At 49.3% G+C, this 19,884-nt stretch overlaps 1 protein-coding gene across 1 annotated transcript in view; it reads left to right on the top strand.

The window, feature by feature from the left end:
* Zfhx3 (zinc finger homeobox 3) overlaps positions 1-19,884 on the top strand; it is a 244,358-nt gene that overhangs the window by 128,552 nt on the left and 95,922 nt on the right. Inside the window, 1 exon segment of the mRNA XM_052166279.1 lies at positions 16,598-16,829. Within this exon segment, the coding sequence (XP_052022239.1) occupies positions 16,598-16,829 (232 nt within the window).

The raw sequence follows: 19,884 nt of genomic DNA, 5'->3' as shown, positions 1-19,884 counted from the left end.
GGGTGCGCAGTGCCTGCCTCTTCTTGTCGGGATAGGAATGAGTATGGGGGTTTATGGGGTGCAGTCTTTCTGCTGCCTTTTTTTTTCTCCGTTACTTTCTCCTTCCCCTCTGCTCTTCTGTCCTTTTAGAGGCAGGAAAATCACAATGGCATAGGAGGTTGACAGATTTTAAAATGTTCTCTAGTGATTACGAACCCTTAACATGGAGCGCCCGGCACCTCTCAGAGACACAGAGTCACCGTTGTTGCCAGCTATCCCTTCAGCCTTCACCGCTATCCATCAGACCGAATGAGGCTATCATCAGACTTCTCCCATCCCCTTACCCCCCAAGAATCAGTCACAGTGTGGGACGAACAAACCCCTCGAAATGGTTATAGGGCCGGTGACTTGTGTTTTGGTATCATTGAAATGTGTGATGTGATTAGTTTTCCAAGTCTAGACGTTCAGACCACTCATTCCTGGCTTTCAAGATCTTCCCCAGCCTTCCGCTCTTAGAAGGTGCTTAGGAGGCACGGGCTTGGGTTATAAGAGAGACACAGACATGACAGTCACCCAGGTGTCACCTTCCACCTGTGCACCCTTGTCTATATAAAAACCCACTCTGTTCTCAGGTCTTGGAGAGCATCAGCATTTGCTGTCTGTTATTGGATCATAGGTCTGGCAAATATGGAGTCTGTTTTCTGCTGTTGCTCAGAATAAATGTCCAGTCTTCACCCTTTTCCCACTTGGATTATAGAAGGTTATGCAAAACTTGAGGGGCACATGATCCAGGCACATTTACACGGAAGCTCTTACACTGAAAAACAAGAGATGACATTTAATTATTCTAAAGTCCTTTAGTAGTTCAGAGCTGAATCATCTTGACTAGGCGCTTGCCTTTGGTTTCAACCACCTTATTTTTATGGAACGTTTCCAAGCCTGGCCCTTATTAAGTTTTGAAAGCTGGAAGTAACTTGTTCGAGAGTGCTCGTGTTTGTGTGTGTGTGTGTCAGAGACAGACAGAGATAGGGCCTCCTGTCTTCTTTGAAACCAGGCTTGTGGGTTTTCACTTGACTGGGTAAAGTTTTCTGTTTCAGATCAGCATCAGTATATTATCAACAGAGGAGGAAAAGCTAGCTAGCCACTTGTCTTTTATTCATAAAGTTTTATTGGTACACATAATGGCCTTCTCATTCCAGTCCACCACTGCTCTATTGCAGTGGCAGAACTTGGGGACTGTGACAGAGATATGATATAGCCCCAGCCTGAGTGTTTGTCCTCTAGGCATTTAGAATTTTCTGATATCAGGTCGGAATGATATGAAATGAGTCTCTTTTAGAGGCTTGTTTTAATGAATTCTGGGGAAACTGTGGATTAGACATTATGCTACTCACAGGGTTTTTTAAAATGCATTTGTTGTCAGCTTGGCTGGCACTGGTTCATCCCTGTGATCTGGAGAATTTGCTTATTAGACGTTGAGTACTGTGAGCCAGGTTTATGGTAACTAACCCTCCCTCAGCCCCATGCCGATAGCACGGCTGGCCATTTTGTTCCAGAGAGACTGAGTAGTTTTCAGTGTTGCTGTGGTAAGGCCGCCCCTGCCTCCCCCACCCGCCCCGCACCCCCCTGCTCATTAGTGAGTGCCTGCAGCCTTTGGTTTTGCTAAAATCAGAGTGCTTTCTCAACCTGAAACCGTGGGTATTATTCTAAATGTTAAGTAATAGAGCTCTCTCCAAAGACAAAGTGCTCTCAGGTCATTACTAGCCGAACTCCATCATCGAGACGATGCCGTGAGGTAGGGCCTAAGTACTGCTGAAATGGGCTGGAAGGGTGAGTCAATGGAGGTCACGTAATAACAGAGCCCACTGGCATTTTTGTGTCATCTCCTGAGTCACATTGGCTTGGAGGCATGCAGCCGGCACCTGCAGGACTCAACGTCCGGAGGCAAGCCAGTCCTCCTAACGGGTTCTTCCCTGGAAACCTCATGATTTCACTATTAAGGTAGGTGAATGGGCGGTTGAGTAATAAACTTATCGTCCGCATGGACTCGGGACCCGCCCCTGTGAAATTAGACAGTGAGGGTAGGCAGGCATTTCGAGCCTCCTGTTCAAACTGGTCACCACTGCCTGCTGACCATGGGTTTTCAGTTTGCTTTAGCATTTATGAGGTCTTCTCCCAGTGACTGGTTCCCTCCATCTAGCCTTGTGGCATGTGGTGTTGCTATTCCTCCCTCTATAGTGGAAGACGCCACTGGGTGCCAGAGGCCGCCATGTTCTTCCCTGTTCTCACCGTGGGCAGATCTGGGTTCTGTGTGTAGGCGGGTGTATAGTCCCTGCCTTCAGAGGCCTCCCAGTGTCCTCGGGGAATGGTCCACATACACAAAGCGGACATCAAGGATCCTGAGCGAGAGTGAGCACTGAGAGGTGTGTGGAGCCTTCCAGACTGAGAATCCAGAGGGGAAGCTTTTGCTGTAGGCAGAAATGTGCTGCGTCCCGTGGTTGGTAGCGGTGCTGGGAACAAAAGCTTGTGCAGGAGGAAGAGGCAAAAGCCAGCGCATACCGCCGTAGACAGAATAACGAAAGTAGTCTGCGGTGGACAAGAGAGTATTCTCTCTTGTTTTCATGAGTGGTCAGAAGTATGAGGAAACGGGAAAGAGAGATGTCAAGGAACGAGCGGAGTGGGCGTTAAAGCTAGGAGAATGACCACTCCAATCAATCAATCAATCAATCAATCAATCAATCAGTAAGCAATAGCGATCCTATGATCCTAGTACTTGGAAGGCTGAGGCAGGAGGATTGCCATGAGTTTTGAGGCCAACTTGTGTTACTAAAACTCTATCCCAAAACAAACCCAAACTATGACTGCGACCAAAAGCTGGGCCTGGAGATTGGTTCCCCTGGCATTCGGTTATTTTACCCTCCAGGGCCCTCGATTCTAACATTTGAGGTTTTCAAGGCTTAAACCTGTAAAATGCTACTAATCGGAGAGACCTTAGAAACGTGGAAGTTCTTGATTGGCAGCACCTTACAGACATAGTCCAGGATAGGAAGCATAGCCAGATTTGAGGTCACAGGTCCCCTGTCCCTTTCTGGTAGGAACGTCTGCATGGCTGATGTGTGTTGCAGCTTCCAGAAGCTTTCTTGAGGGTCGAGTCTCATCCACCCTCTTTCTGGCCCCATCTCCCTTTTCATCTTTTTCTCTTCCACAAACTTTACTACCCTTTTGCTCCAGTGAATTTGCATTTCAGTGATGGGAACTGCCCTGGATACTTTGTAGCAGGGTTTGTGGGCTCTCCCCAAAAGGATGCCTCTGCCCCCTGCCTCAGCAGCCTCCCTGGCCTTTCGCAGGCCTAGCCTTACTTGTTGGCCTGTTAAAAGACCCAGTGCCTGTCTCTGAGGAGAGGATGTCTGGATTAGTGTTGGACTAGACGCTGCAAAGCCTTCCTGTGTGTTGTGTTGCCATTTAAAAATAAGTTTCCTAGGGCTGGAGAGATGGCTCAGTGGTTAAGCAGGACTTGGTGCTCTTCCAGAGGTCACTGGTTCAGTTCCTAGCACCCCACATCATGTAATTTACAAGTACCTCCAGTTTCAGGAGATTTATACCATCTTCTGGTCTCCATGGGCATGCATGGTATACACTCACATACACATATAATATAGAATTACATTAAAAATAAGTTTACAAACTGTTTTGCTGGCAAATTTGTCCTTGGTATCCTTCCACTGAGAACTCGAGAGCAGAATCCTGTGGTAGAGGCTTAGGCCCAGGTTGCTGGGGCATCTCCCAGGAGGGGACTGCTTTGGGTGGAGCTGGACAGGCGGAAGGCTGGGGACATAGCTGAGAGGGGAAAGATAACATTCAACAGCGATGGACTCTGGAGTTCCTCTTACCCCTCAGAGGTTCTAGAATTCGGAAATGGAGGAGGACAAGTCATCCAGCCGTTCTTCAAGGGAGTTGAGAGGCTTGGAGGGCCAGACAAGTCCTCAGCCACAGACAGATAGGAGGACAGCCAAGCAGGAGCAGCTGGTGTCGCCTAGAGCTGACACCTCTGTGGAGGAGAAAGGTTCTGGTTGTCTTCACTCATGAGACCTGGGGAGCTGAGGTGTTGTTCTCTGTGCGCTCTACCATTCATCAGGTCTCTGAGCAGCAGCTTCATGGTGTCTGTTGACTTTATTAACCCTTTCATGGTTGTCACTGATGGATGGATGGAAGTATCTTTTTCTGTAATGTTTGGCGGGCTCTGCCCACATCTGTTTAGGGCTCCCAACAGCCTGAGTTGCTGTGGCATCCATGGAGGCCACCCTCACTTGCTGACTTCTGTGCCCCACCGTGTGTTTCCAAGTCTCCCACCTAGTTTCCCTATCAACAGCAGAACAAGGTGAACAGCTTCTGTCTCAGAAAGTAAGGCAGTTGGAAGAACACAGCTAGTGTCTCTAGAAGAGATGGAAGGCTGGGACATCTGTGACCACTCAGATGTCCTCGAGCTGGGACATTCTGTCTATCCGGAAAGAAATGAGGGGATGCTGTTTTGTGATCTGTATACCAAGAAAATGAGGTCACTAGGTACAGCCATTTAAAGTCATTATCACCTGTCATTAACAAGTAGTAAATATTAGCAAATATTTGCTTTCTCCAGTCCCCAACCTTCTAGCTCAGCAGGGGTGGTATAGCCAGCCCAGAGGTTCAAAGGCTGGTGCATGGCAAGTCCTGACAGAGATTTCCCTCAGCCCTGGGATCCAGAGACTGAGACAAAAGTTGCTTAGCCTGTAGAGGAAGAGCCTGGAAGACAGCATCCGAATCACCCTGCCTTTTGATTCCTGTGGCATTGTAGCATGCGAAGGAAGTACCTGGCAGGAGACATCGAAGCAGGAAAAGTCAGAGCCAGAAAGAGGAGATTGGAGAGTGGAGTGGGAACTGCCTTGGGTCCGCTTTTAAGCAACATGCAGGGCTGAAATCTCAGACTCTGTTAGATAGGGCTCGACCAGCACACCAGAGACCGAGCGTCTGATGGAGCGGGAAAGGGTTTTCCTCATTCACTCAGACCATCGGCCACCGAGGTTTAAGGACCTCCCATGGATCTGAAGCTGTACTGAAGGAAGAACACCAAAGATAGGACCTAGGCAGGCCCAGCTTGAGAGAGGCTGTTCACTGGGTGACAGGGGAGCCGGCCATATTGGTTGCCCAGTGTGATGAGCAGGACACCAAAGCTGCTTCTGGAATAATGCAAATCCCAAAGGGGAGGCTGGAGATCCCGGCCTCTGTAAAGTACGCAGGCTTGGCCATTCTAGAGGACTACAGTTTTTCGATTTTGTTGTTTTGAACATCTGTGTACCCAGACTCCCTTCCAAACACCTAATGTATTATTATAATTTTCAACCAGATGATGAGCCTCTTACTATTTGGAGTTCGATAGTATGACCAATTCCATGATCTTCATTTGATAAGTGGATACTTTGATTTAGAATAGTGGATATTCTTTTGGTCTTATTTTTCCCAGAGAGTTTGCATTCCATAGCAGGCAGGTTGTGGGCTGTACTTGCGTAGTTTCTACGCTGAGCCCAATTTCAATGCACATATGTACCCTTTTAGATAGATCTTGGGCACCGAACTGTTTCTAATGGAGAATCAATTGGCCACCACTCAAACACATGAAAGGTCCTCTGTACTGCAAGCCAGCCTTACCTTTCCCGCCACGGTCACCAGCAACCATGCCTGAGTCTCCTGGAGGGTTTGCTGAAACCTGTGTTTTCAGGTTTCACCTTCAGAGCTCCTGTTGACCTGGACAGAGCCTGAGAATCTCCAAGTCCAAAGTCTCCCAGGAATGTTGGCGCTGGTCATCTGCAGATAATCTTGGGGGGTGTCTGCTGTAAGCTAAGCATCCCTGGGCAAAGAGATTGCAGAGTCCCTGGTGGGACCTCGCTTTCATGGTTCCTCCTCAAAGACTGGACCAGGGATAAAGGAAGGGCGGATGCCTCTCCAGACTCTCGAGTGTCCCTTCCTCGTCATCTTTGTGAGGACTCAGGCTCCTCCAGCATCCATGCACGTTGTGTGGTCCTGGGTCCCGAGCAGTATCTCTCACCACTACCAGCTTCCGTGAGGAACAACCATCGTGAGGACCAGAGCTGGATCTCAGCCTCAAGAACAGCAGTTGACCCTCTGCGTGACCATCGTCTTTTGAGTCTACTGGACGGTACTGAGACCCTTCCGTGAGAGGCCCCTTGTGACTTTTAAATGCTGCTGAGGTTGCAAGGGTGCCAATCTTCAGGGACACTACCGTCAAGGGAAGCCAGCAGACTCCCAGAGACTCCCCCAGCCCAGGAGATGCACCCATCTTTGAGCTTGTGGCCAGTGGAGTGAATAATCGATGTCCTCCGCTCTGCTGGACAATTAAGAGAAGCAGGAGAAGGAGGGAAAAGTCTTCAGTTAGACCTAATTTGGCACCATATTGTTTTCTGTTAATCTATTTTGCTTTCTGTCCGTCTGTCCCAAGGGATGGGTGCCTCGCTGCTTGCTGAAGCATGCATAACTAATGTCCTCATTAAGGGCTGATCTGTTTATCAGGACCATGCTAGGAAGCCGGGGCTGCCAAACCTAGGCAGAAGCTGGGGGCTGTCCCCTCCCTCTGGGCTTTAGCCCCACCTCATTAAGCCAGTCCTGGCTATTGATTGGGAGCCTGTGTTTGGAAGAGTCTTACTTACTCCATGCATTATCTTGACAGGTTGATCAGACCTGATTGAGAACCTCTTAAAGGAACGAACAGCTGTAATGGGAAAGTTGGACTCTGTCATCCGTTAGGATGATTCTGGAAGCAAGAAGAACACGGCTGACATCTTGGAGCAATTGTATTTACAATTAACATGGCTGAAAACGATTGCCTCTATTGATCCCCCCTTCCTGCAATTACAGCCCCATTGTTTACATTCCAGCACTTCAGTTATAAAAAGGAAATTCAATAATTATTGCATTATTTAAAGTTAAAGTGCCACAGAGTTTGCTGGCTGCGCTCGCTGGTTGATTTAACGTTCAGTAAAATCCATGCTGAGCTCTCCATCTCGAGGCCAGCACTATCGGCTTTTAATGAGACTGGGGTGGGGTGGGGAGAGCTTGGGGCGCAGGGTGTTTGTCTGGGTTATTTACCGGGGGTGGGGGGCGCCTGAAAGCAGAACGGAGAAACTAACCGTGTCACGGTTCATGAGAACGGTCCGTCTTGCCTCGTGGCCATCTAGTCTGCAGATGGCCCGTGTCTCCATCTCTTGGCAGACACTCAAATCTGTTTCCTACAAACAAGTTTCTTTTACCTTGTTGCTCCCTGTCCCCCTTCCTGTTCCCTTTGACCTTCAGCAAAAGCATTGGACACGGAGGAGAAAGGATGGGTTCTTAACAGTGGACAGGAGGAGCCCTACCAAATCTGTCTCAGTCAAGTTCCTCTCTGTCCTGTTCCCATTTTCCCCTTTCCAGGGAGAAATTAGATTAAAGAGGAAAAAAAAAAAAAAACCATAAGACTGCTTTATGAGTAAGTTAGCCCTACGGAGGTTCCATATCCCTGGTCTCTGCATGCTGGTTGCCGCTGGCTTCTCTCATCATGAAGGTGGTCACTGGACCCAGCAGCAAGTTCTGGGAGCCTGGGAGGAGGTACCAAGTGTTGAGTACCGAATTCATGTTCTCAGCAGCAGGGCAGCAGCAGCCAGGAAGCTGAAGAGCATGGGAGGAATCTCAAAGGCCCTTCTTTTTTTCCTATTTGGTCTTGGTTCCAAAGAGCAGCTGGGCGGGTACCCCAAGCAGGAAGGCGGGGCAGAGGAGGAAACCGGCCACACCCTCCACTTAGCTGTCACCCGTCTTGGTCCCTTCCACAGCCCCAGGAAACTTTAGACTACAGGTGTGAAAGGCAAGAGGAAGATGAAGAGAGCCAGTTGTGACTCTTTCAGGAGGGAGTATCAGAAGCAGGCCAGTAGAGGATAGCTGCTTCCCAGGGACTTTTTCATCAGGGAGGTAAATTCTTGTGTACAGGTCTTGCATGATATATCTGACATGCTTTTCGAGAATCCAAAATCCCCTTTAGGAAACACGGCAGAGTACAGAGATTTGAGGCCCTGGAAGTTTCCCTTCTTACTGTGGGCTGTCTTCTGTGTTTTCTAACCTAGGTCTCTTTTTTTTTTTCCTCTGGTGACTGCTGTTGGAGTCATAGCCTCAACACTAGCATCTGATTGTAGATTCTGGCTGAATTTTGAACTCCCTGGAAGGGTCCCTGGTCATTCAACCACCACATCTGTCCCCCCACCCCCCACCACCACACACAGGGTGCTCCTGATCCATACCACCCACGTTGGAGAGCCACTGAGCTAGAACATTAGTTGCATCACAGACATCCAGGCCTCCAGTGTGGTGCCCACCTGTCAGGTGTGATGAGGCAGGATCAGGGCTCGCAGCGTGATGATCCCAGCCGTGCCAAATGTTCAGACAGCCCTTCACATTTTCCACAGGATTTTTTTCACTTGCAGTTTCCCACCTGGCTTGATCAATGGCCTCCGCGGAGGCATGGCTAGTGCGAGTGGCTCCGCTTAACAGTTGGCGCCATAGCGCCTGTTTGGACTGCCAGGCAGCCATTCTCCCTGCCTCTGCCATGTGGATTTTCATGGCGTTGGGGATACAAATAAGCAACCCCCCTCAGAGGGTAGTTAGGAGTGAGGGAAGTGTGCCACGCCCTCTCTGTCCTCACCTGGGATAGCCACAGACCTGACTAAGAACCAGGTCCCTTGTTTTTCACCATATCAGCATCCCAATAGATAAAGGGATGGGTGAGCATGTGGCAAGGGCCCCCGGGCTACCTTTGCCAGCAGCAGGGCATTCTGGGTAAAGCACTTCCTGTAAATTCGGAGCATCTCTTCACTGGGAGGAAGCGGCGTGTGTTCAGGCTCTCCCGGCCACAGCGTAAACTCTCCGTGTTACAGTTTCTTCACAGTTGACTTTGGCTTCCTCTTTAGGATCCTGGAAGGCGTGGGCATTGGCTATAATGAGGGAAGTGCTAAGTAGTTCCCTCCTTAACCCCAAAGATTAACGAGTCTGAAGAAGAACACAGCTTTAATTATTAAGAAAGCTAACTGTGTATCAGGTATCGTTAATAAACGTTTTATATGCATCATACTATCGAGTTCCCCCAGCTGTGGGATGAGGAGGTTCGGTTACCGAGGACACGGAGGCCTCCCTGGCTCACAGTGAGGGTCTCCTGCTGGACCAGTGTTCAGCCACTGTGTATCCCGGAGCCAGAACCATCAACAGTAGATTGATGAGGAGCAGAACAGCATGGGGACTCTTACTTTGCATGACTTATATCTTTGAGGCTGGGGGGTCATTGCCCAGGAAGGTGGCCGTTGCAGTGAACTGAGGAGGCCACAAGTGTCAGAATTTTGTCCTGGTGAAGGTTGTCAGTTCCAGGGCCTAGGGCAGGCCATGGGCATTTTCTACAGGATGGTCAGTCTAGTGTTAACCTTGTTAGGACCCATCTTTTTAGATTTTTCCTCACAGGGAACGATGAGTGGACTTTATGTTAAGGTACCAACAAGCCCCCAGCATTCATATTTGTATGTTTTTTCTACCCGCAGATTTCTGCACCCAGGCTGGCAGTCTACAGAGGGTTGCAGGATTTAGTGTCTGGCAGAAGCTTACAAATACTGAGATTTAGGGACCATGTCATGTTCACCATAGGGGAAAGATTTGGCCATCAGGGATTTCAGCTGGGATCCTGGTGTTTGGAAACAGAAGAAGCACTCTGGTGGCTTGTTCTGGGGTGTGAGCAGCCTGGCCTAGAAACTAGAAAATAGGGCAGAGCCACCCAAACGATTGATCTAGGGACCATTTTTACTTCTTTTGCTGTTTTTTTTTTTCCTTATAAATCATATCTTACGGTGTCTTTGGGGCTCCTACAGTGAAATAGGGCTAAATTAGCATGCGCTAAGGACGAGGGCACCAGTGGATGAAAAGCCAAGATTAAATAGGAAATATGTATATATTTAGGTTGACCTTTCACGCGTCATGCTGAAAATGTGACATTCAGTCTGAGACTAACTCAACATCACTGATTAAAAAAAAAAATTAACCGCCCTCACTCCTGGATGCATCACATCCGAAAGGGCTCTTTTTATAGGCGCTCACCTTGAGCACCTCAAGGTGAGTGCCTGGGCCTGGGGAGCCTCTTGTTCCAGAAAGGCCCTTCAAACTGGGGCCGAGCCCAACAGTAGGCCTTGGAATTCTTTGCCCCAGGTTCTGGTCCTCCCTGTCTGCTGAACTCTGAGGACAGTCACGTGACCTCTCTTAGCGTTGGATTCCTTCTGGGACTGGAGTCTGCCGTTCTGTGCCTCACAGCTTCCCCTTTCAGAGCTGGAGCGTTTTCAGGCTAAGTTGGGCTCCTGTATATGTTCCCAATTGATTTTCCCACCTGATTGTCTGGGGGCGATTTCAATACCGTACCCCCACTTCACCTAAGTACCAGAAGTCCTTGGTATGTTGCCATTAGTGCCCTGTCCTTCCTGGAGGCTCTTCCGTAAGAGCCCCCCCTCTCACCTGCCTTTACTGAGGTGCCCTTCAGACCCCAGCAGGTGACTAGTGCCGGTAGGGACATCCCACCATGAGGTTTGTTCTTCAGTAAGCAAGAGTGGGGTCCCATGGCTTAGTTGGTTTGCTGGGATATGGATGCCTGGAAGCCGCCTCCTCATCAGAGAGCTTCACCATTTTTTTTTCTTACCCTCAAAATAGAGTTACATGGTATGCGCTCTGAAGTGTGGTGAGAGGGTGCTTCGGGGTGTGCTGATAATAACAGGTGTTACTCCCCAAGGACCCGTCCATTGTGAATTGTGTGTGTGTGTGTGTGTGTGTGCGCGCGCGCGCACTATGTCCATTCTTACTTTAAAGGGGCAGCTGTGACCAAACCTGATCAATATTTTACATCCCATGCATGAAGAACAAGATGTTGGAAGTTTCCTTTTGCTGAGTGGGAGGACGTAGCTGGGGGCTCTCCAGATTTATAGAAATCAATGTACTCTGACAGAAGTTGGTTAGTTTTCCTGGGAAAGAAGTAACAGGAGCATATATTTCTTTTCCACGATGAATTATTTTCTAACGAGCCCTCTTTGGCTTTCTACATTCGGCCCGGGTGAGCTGGTACAACATATTAATGGGCAGACTCCCAGAGCAACCTGGTCTCCAGTCCTCCCTTCCTTCTTTAAATACTACTTTGAGTTTTGTAGGCACACTGCATGCTGGGCTCATTGTCAAGCCATGGAGGCGTCTCTCCGTGTGGGGAGGGCTCCGAGTCAAGCCATGGAGACAGGTGCAGGACCTGGGGTGTTCCCATGTGAGGAACACTGTGCTCCCTGTGGCCGGTTTGAGCATTTTAGAGCAGAGCGAGCCAGGCATTATTATCAGATGGAGTCACATGAAGAAGCACTTCCTATTTGTTCAGCTCTGGGATGCCAACCAGCCGGCGTGTCCTAGTCCCATTTCCGGTGGCTCACCGTGACGCCCACCTGGTCTTCCGTGGCTTCCCAGTGGTCATTTAGAGATGTCATAGATAGATAGACCTTTTCTGCTTCCAAGTATGAGTCACTCTGGGCACTTGCTTCCCAGCTCCTAGAAGAGTCTTCTGTTGTAAGACACCCTGCCTTTGTGGTGCTTCTAAGCACCTTTCTTTTATGCGGTTTACCATTTATCTGCCCACTCTCCCACCCATCATCCATCCATTCATCCACCCATTCGCCCATTCACCCATTCATTCATGCATTTTACTGGCAATCCCACCCACTCACCCACCCGTTCATTCATGCAGCTTACAATCTGTCTGTCCACCCACCCATTCCCACATTCACCTGCTTATTCTTTGCAGCACTGGGGATGGAAACAGAGCCCTGGTCTCTTGTTAGGAGAGTATTCTGCTGCTGAGCTACATCTCCGGGCTCCCATAGATAACTCTCTAACAAGTGGGACTCGGAGAATATCAAGGAAAGCTTTCCTGGCATTCAAGGCTGCAGGACCCCAGAAGGTAGAGATGAGACCTGGGCTTCACCGTTCACCGTTTAGCTGGGTGACTTTGGATTTTCCTGTTGGTCACCTTTACCATAGTAGTCCTTTGCTGTCTGTGCCATTTTCTACAGAGGCATGTGGATTTCAGAGTTTGGGTGTCAATCATCAAACAGTGGCATTATTAGAATTGAAAGGATCTTGTCCGCTGACCTCTGGCATATGCTCTGAATGGGTGCCCATTGACTGTTGTTGCTGTTACCTCGTGATTTCTCCATTGCTGAGGTTGTTTCTAAGTCTCAGGGGTTGTAGATACTTAGACTCAAACCCAAACAAATCCCAACACACGGGCTCCACCACCACCCGCCATCCTCCCGTGAGTCCCAGGGGATGGTAACAGTGCACACTCCCCGCAGCTGAAGCTCTTGCTCAGTTCTGTTCACACCATCCATGTGACCCGAAAAAGAAGGGTTTGGAGGGGGAAGGATTAAACAAAGCTCGGGTCCCCTCCTGTCCCAATGGGAGAACTCCAGGAGAGAGACAGAATGTCCGTTGGGGAATTCAGGATTTGCGTGGGAGAAAATTTCCTGCTTGGTGAGGAAAGCAAGAAGCCTGAAAGGAGGTAGCTCTGTTATTGAGTGCACCAGTGGGATTTGTGCCTTGGTGGTTTCTTCATATATTACAGTGAATTTAATTAAATACATTGTGATCCCAATTGAGGGTATTCTAATTAGCTGGGTCAGGAACAAATTATTCTCCATCCTTCTCCAAATGAAAACATCTCTGCTCTTCTGCAGGGAAGGCATGTCCTTGGCTGCCTGGCTTGCCCCGTGGAGTCCTCTTCTGTCTCGGGCCCCACCCGCCCCTGCTGCCTTGCATCCAGGCAGGTTCCCAGGGTGGGACTCTGGGAAGAGGCAGTGCCCCTAGTGAGAAAGAGAGAATCTGGACAGCTGGCCGGAGGGGTGGACACACCCACGGCTGGGGAGTTATCGGATGGTGTGTGGGACTCAGGCAGAAATCAGTCTGCTGCAGGTCCTGGGTCCTTCTTGACTCCAGGTTGGACAAAACAAGTAACGGGAGTAAGTACGGGCTTGCCTCATGTAGGGAAGCAACAGCAGGCCCAGGTTGTGAAAGGAAAATGGACGTTTGGAAGTCTGAATGGGAGGTGGGGAGATTTGTGCACATGCGTGCGTCCGCATGTGTGTGTATTTGTATGCATACATTTGTTTGTTTGTGTGTGTGTGTGTGTGTTTTTGCCCGGTTACTATCAGTAGATGGGTCTCTGGCTCAGGTCTCCCAGTTTCCTTTTATTCTTTCCTACATGATTTGTGATGGGTGGCCATTTCCTTTTCCAAAATGGTCCTCCAATGAGAGACAAAAGCAAAAACTGAGGGCAGTTTTGTGGGTTGTCACTTACCAACATGAGCTCGAGCACAGAATGGTTCAGAAATATCTTCTTACCATTTTTTTTTTTTTTTAATTTTTAAAGCAAGAGCTCCCAGCATGATGTTTACTTCAGTTGAGGACATAGGAGGCCTGGATATGGGAAAGCCCCTGGATTTGAGGACAGAAAGACAGTTTGACTTCCCAGATCCTGGAGTTCGACTAGGTCTCAGCCTCCTCTTCTGGCTCAGAGGTTCAGAAGCCCCAGCCAGCCGGGGATAGTGCCCTCCCCTCCCCTCCCCTCCCCTCCCCTCCCCTCGGTGAGATGCTGTGTTTCCAACTCAGTGCATTACTACAAGGCAGGCCTCTCCCCTGGGGAACCGTGGGGGCCTTAGGAGGGAAGGCTTTGTGAATCTGACCAGCCAGTGAAGGCTGCAACACCTCATGACAGAATGCGGCACTCTGGACCCTGGGTGGGTTTTTTTTTGTTTTTCTTTGTTTTGTTTTGATGCCGCTGCTGTTTCCGTTAGCTTTTAGTCACTCAGTTTTAACTGAGACTTTAACAAGTGTTATTTTGTTAGACTCTGTGACCCAGGATCGCAGTTTCCAAGTTCCCTGCTCCCAGCTCCAGGTCACACCCTCATTCCCAGGAAGATACCACTGGGAAGTTTAGGTTTTCCAGAAGCTTCGGATAATGGCTGCTCCAGACCCTCCTCCTCTTTGACATGTGGCTTCCCCCCCAAAAACATTGTCTTGTTTGGAACCCTTTCTCAGTCTCCTGCTGAGTCTAGTCTCAGAGGAGAGACACTGAAGATAAACAAAGGGAAAAAACCCCACATAGCAGTTTCTCTCCAGAAGGTTCTTATGGTTAGCTGCATTCCCATGAAGCTCTTGCAGGTTCTTCTGCCTCCTGGCTATGGAGTTGCTCTGGAGAAGCAGGGGCTCTCATGCCCCACCTCCACCCCCACCCCCCGACCCCGACTCCAAATGGTGCATTTGACAAGAGTTGAATTTTCCATTTTTGAGAAGTGAACATTCGGTGCCTGTGATGCCCGCTGCATTTGCACCTACAGGCCAGCACGGTTTTTAGCATATTTTAATTTTTATTTATTTTTTACAAAGCTTTAGCTAATCCTCCCGATGGAAGGCCTCCACCCTCTCTAGTCAACTTGCTGCATTACCTTGTTGGTACACTCCTATTTCTCCATCTGCGCATGTGCGAACTTTTCGGGTTTTCCTCACTCTCCTGGTGGACATAAGATGTGAGCCTGTGAGCACGGGAGCCCCAGGGCAGTGTCATCAGATGGTGCACAGGCCCCTTGGGATCAGGAAGGAGACTTTTGCCACAAGGCCACCCCGAGGCTTTTGCTTGTCCAGGCCCCCAGATTTGAAGGGGGGGGGGGATGGAGCAGTAAGGGGGATGTTCTGTCAGTCACAGGAAGCACACAAGGCCTTTCCGTCATCTCCTGTGATGCCGGCTGTATGGTGTTGGGGTAACTTGAGGCCAGCCACTTAAGGTTTGTGGACCGTTTGCCTGTTTGATGTACACTGAATGGGTGGACTCCCTCTTCCTGATAAAATAGTCTGAAGGAAGACATGTCCTTTCTATACTAGGAACAAATCAGTCCCCTGTGACTAGCCACCCGGGGTCCCCCATTTCCTCCCAGGAGGGCCGAGAACATGGTGAATTGTTCTCTCGGGTGCCTTTCAGTCTTACTGATGCAGCAGGCTGGCTTCTGTGGACGGTCGGCCTGTCGGTCCGTCTGTCGGTTCTGTGTGTGACACCTGCTGTTCTTTGCGCGTGCTTTCACCCACCCTGCTCTGCTTCCTTTTGGCTCTCGGCTGTTCATGCTCTGGAATCGGTGTTGTATCTGCCAAACAAAATAGAAACATAATTGGACCAGGGATACTGACCGGCCGTGAGCCACATGACCTTTCCATACTGCACTTGTGGCTTTGTTTTAGACTTGAGGCCTGAGCTCACTGTGTAGACCAGGCTGGCCTTGAACTTCTGATCTTCCTGTTTCTCCAGCTTCTCAGTCATTCATATATATATATATATATATATATATATATATATATATATGCACCATCATGCCCAGCTAGACTAATTTTAATTTTGAAACCTTTTTTTTTAACCTCTAGATAGTCTTATATAGCCTATTTTGCCCCAAACTCACTGTGTAGTCAAGGATGTGTAGCCAAGGATGGCCTTGAACTTCTGACCCCGCTATCCTGAGTGCTAGGATTATAGCTATGTACCACCACTCCCTAAACTCATGGCTTCATACACGTTAGACCTACCAATTGAGCCACATCATCGGCTCTGCCAGTTTAAATACTGAAAAAAAAAACATTGAGCTGTTTTTATTACGGAAATGGCCAGATGTGTACTCTGATTATGCGTGACCAACCCAGGGTACTTTACGGGCAGGTAGACAATGAGCTGTCACCAAAGCAGGGATTGGAGTTGGGGAGGCATGTTCTGTGAAGGTCAGATGATAATTTTTTAGTCTTTTGTGGGTCCATACATCTGTGTCACCGTTGTTCAACTCTGATGCTTTCAAAAAGGTCTGGAAATTGTATGTCTGTCAGCGGACCTGGCCGTGTTCTAATAAAACTTCATTGATGAAAACAGACAGTGGGTTGGGTTTGGCCTCAGGCCACAGTTTTCTATTTGTGTAATGCTGGGAAGGCCCTGTTAATGAGTACTGTTAACAGGCACTATGGAAAAAGCTACCTGGGATGGGCCATGTGGAAGGGACAGGTACATGCATGCATGCATGCATGCATGCATACATACATACACACACACATATATATATATATCTATACATACATATAGGTATGGATATGTATGGATTTGTATAGATATATATGTATATATGTGTGTATATATAAATACACACACATATATATACACATGCATGTATGTATTCATATGTGTATGTATGTATATATACATATTCATACATATCTGTAAATGCATATTCACATACACATACGTATACCAGTATGCTAGTTTACCCTATAAGTGCTTCCAGAGAAACAGACAATGGGGAAAATGAAAATTCCCTATATCTGGAGCCCCATCAATAGCCATGATGTCCCATGTTCCCTAGTTGTCACATGCCTCCCTGTGGCCCATACAGTCCCGTAGTGGCTGGTGCCGCGATATGCCTTGAATACCTGACCAAGGTGCTGTCCCTGTCCTCTGTCCCTGCAGCACCTGCAGCAGCATGAGAGTGGTGTGGAGGGCGACAGCTGCTACTACCACTGTGTCCTGTGCAACTACTCCACCAAGGCCAAGCTCAACCTCATCCAGCACGTGCGCTCCATGAAGCACCAGCGCAGCGAGAGCCTGCGCAAGCTGCAGCGGCTGCAGAAGGGCCTCCCGGAGGAGGACGAGGACCTGGGCCAGATCTTCACCATCCGCAGGTGCCCCTCCACTGACCCAGGTGAGACCGGTGTGGCTGCTCCGTCCGTCCGTCTGTCTGTCCCTGGCGCCTCTTGGATGGAAGGAATTTGGACTGGTGCCTTTTTAAAGAATCTCCTCACTAGGCGTGTGGTTCAGCTACAGGGAACTAACTCACCACCATCTTTCTCTGGAAGCAGGCCCATGGCAGGGCTCCCAACCCAACCCCCATATCCCTCCAGCATACACTCTGGGTTCTGTGACTACCGCACACTGCCCTGGTAGATGCTACTTGTGAGCCTTGCCTGAGTACTAGGAGTGATTTGTGGCCCCAAAGCCGGGGGTGGGGGGGGGACTTCAGAACTGAACCCCAGGGCACATCAAAGCTAACACTGGTTTACAGGGCCCTTAGTTGTATTTGGAAGGGACTCACTGCCCCTCTGCTCCAGCTTCTGGGCTTGCCACCACTTATAGATTGTGACCCTGCACAGTGCTTCTGGCCTTCCTACTTCCCATCTATAGAAACCTTTTCTTTCTCCCTTTCTGCCATGTAACCCTCATTCCTAATGGGACCTTATTACTACTAGTCTTCCTACAAGTCAGTGAAAGGGATGTGCTCCCCACGCCCTCTGTGAGGTCTATTCCTTCAATCCCAGGTTGTTTCTCTCTAGGAGAGAGGAGGAGGAGGATGCTTCTCCTGACAGCTGTCGATGCATGTCCATGGTTCTTGGTCCTCTGGTCCTCAGGATGCCACTCGGTCGTGGGCCCTGCCCCTGACTCCTTAAAGCTTTAGCCTTCTGGTATGGCCACCCATGCTCCAAGATGTCCCTGGATGTTCTAGCGGTCCCACCTCTTGGAACTTAGTTTTGTTTGTTTGTTTGTTTTTTGTCCTGCCCTTTCTATGATAACATGACCACACCTGAGCTTTCCAGCCATTACCCCTTACCTCCTGTAGCCGATTACCTGCATGGAGTGTTAATTGTGAAGTGTTAGGTCAAACAGACATGTGGATGGTGAAAAATGATATAAACCTTAGCGGGGGAATGGCCGGCTCAGCTTGCCCTTCTCCAGGTCGGGACCACCGGTGGCTCACCTCATAGTTGCTTGCCTATTTGACTTATCTCTACATGTCTCAGCTTGCTTATACAATTTCTTGAACACTGGTGTTCCGGGTTGTGCGACAAGGACCTTCCCCTGCATGCTGCTCTGTAACCCCTCCCATTCTGACCTGCTCATACATACCTGTATCCACGCATGCGCATGAACACACAGACACCACCCCCCCCACACACACACACGAACAAGCACCCTTAAGCCCCTAACACATAGACGTTGGATTCACTTGCATACACATACATTCTACCAACATACCACACATCGTAGCATGCATACTGTATTCACACATATCCCCATACACGTGTCCTAGGCTCTCTCGCACACATCTCCTTTCCTGATATATACAGTGCACCCCACAGTCCCCTATGTATGCACACCCTGCCACAGCTATAGTGACCCTCGACGCGCCCGCATGCCAGGGGGCACTGTGCCTCACCTCAGCTCCTGTAGCTCTTTTCCTGTGCTTACCCTCCCCCCTCCCCCCGGCACACCCCCTCTCCTGCCCTCACCATCCCCTATTAGGATGAAATAATAATTGCGGGTGATATTAATATTCAGTATTTTCATTATGATAACTCTATAAATATTAATCACAGCCGAGCCTTGTAGAGTTTCATAATTTCATTTACCTTCTTGTACAACTTTTTGTTTCCCCTGCTCTCCTAGGTACTTTTGATTAATTCATGTCTTACCTAACACTGCCAGAGCAGACATTGGTAATCTCTGACTGCTCTGAGCTCCGTTTTCCCCATCAGCTTAGCTTCCTCCTAGAGACATCTCGCTAAGCCCCTCCAAAGCCCCTGCGTTCACTGGCTCCTGTCAGGGCCATCCTATGGCTCCTTGACCGCCTTCTCTTTCCACACAAAACCGCCATTCCGACATAATGGGCGCTCACAGGCCCCCAGGTGGGGATTTCCTTCTCCCACTGGGATAGTCGAGGTCTCGCATCTCTGTGAAAAGCGTCTTCTCCCGCCATCGGAAGTTGAAGCGATGTGCTGTTGGGATAATAATGGCTGTCCCTTGCCGGCCTGGGACGATTGTCTCTTACCATGTGTTTTCAGGTAGATGCTTTCCTGGTTGGCATGTCAATCTTTCATCGGCAAGGCTCCTGATCAGCTCTGACCCCATCCCACTGCGGGTGTGTGCTCTGAGGGGCAGCAGTGAGTGAGAATGAGCACCTGTGGACACTGTCCCGAAGGCCTGAGGTCGTTGTGGCCCCTGGCTGTGGGATCCTTGGTTCTACCAGAGTCTTTCAGCCTTTGTGTGGTCCTCCTCCGTTCCTTCCCCACCATTACACCGTGCAGTCTTTTCCACCAATGTCTGCTTCGAGGTCCCTCTCCCTGTCAGTTTCTTCCCACTCAGAGTCCCCTTTTTCATTAGTCGAGTTTAGTGTCCCCCAAACTAAATAGCACACAGCTGCTATCTCACTCAGGTCTGCGGAATGGAGCAGACAGCTCCCCGCTTTCTAGTTTGAGATGCCACTTTGTGCCGTCTGCCCCGGAATGGTTTTCTTATATGCTACCTTCTGCATTTCCTTTTAATTTATTGTGTATTAGCCTGCCCCACACCCCAACTTGAATCAGGTTGATAGACTTCCTCTTCCAAATTTCTAAATCCTTTGGTATTGTCTGCGGCCTCCACAGACATTGTCTGTTGTCGCCCCAACGGCTCCCTCTCTACTCTGCCTCTTCCCACACACACGTCCAGGGAAGTTCATCCTCCACTGATGACAAAGGGACGGATGATTAGGTAATACACTGACATTAACAGGAACCCGTGTCTGTTTTAGAAGCCCCTGTAGGAGAAACACATCTTGAAACACAGCCTCCCTCCTCCCTGGGGATTCGCTCTTAAAAACTTGAAAGGCCGTCTTTAAGGATAGGGACATTCAGGGTTCAGCAGAATGGAGATATTAAAGATTGTCAGCTTCAAATTCGTAAACACAGATCTGGTCGGCACTTCTCGTTCTGTCCTCGTTAAGA

This window comes from Apodemus sylvaticus, chromosome 21, assembly GCF_947179515.1.
Source record: "Apodemus sylvaticus chromosome 21, mApoSyl1.1, whole genome shotgun sequence".
Taxonomy (NCBI): domain Eukaryota; kingdom Metazoa; phylum Chordata; class Mammalia; order Rodentia; family Muridae; genus Apodemus; species Apodemus sylvaticus.
This window is presented reverse-complemented; position numbering and strand designations above follow the sequence as displayed.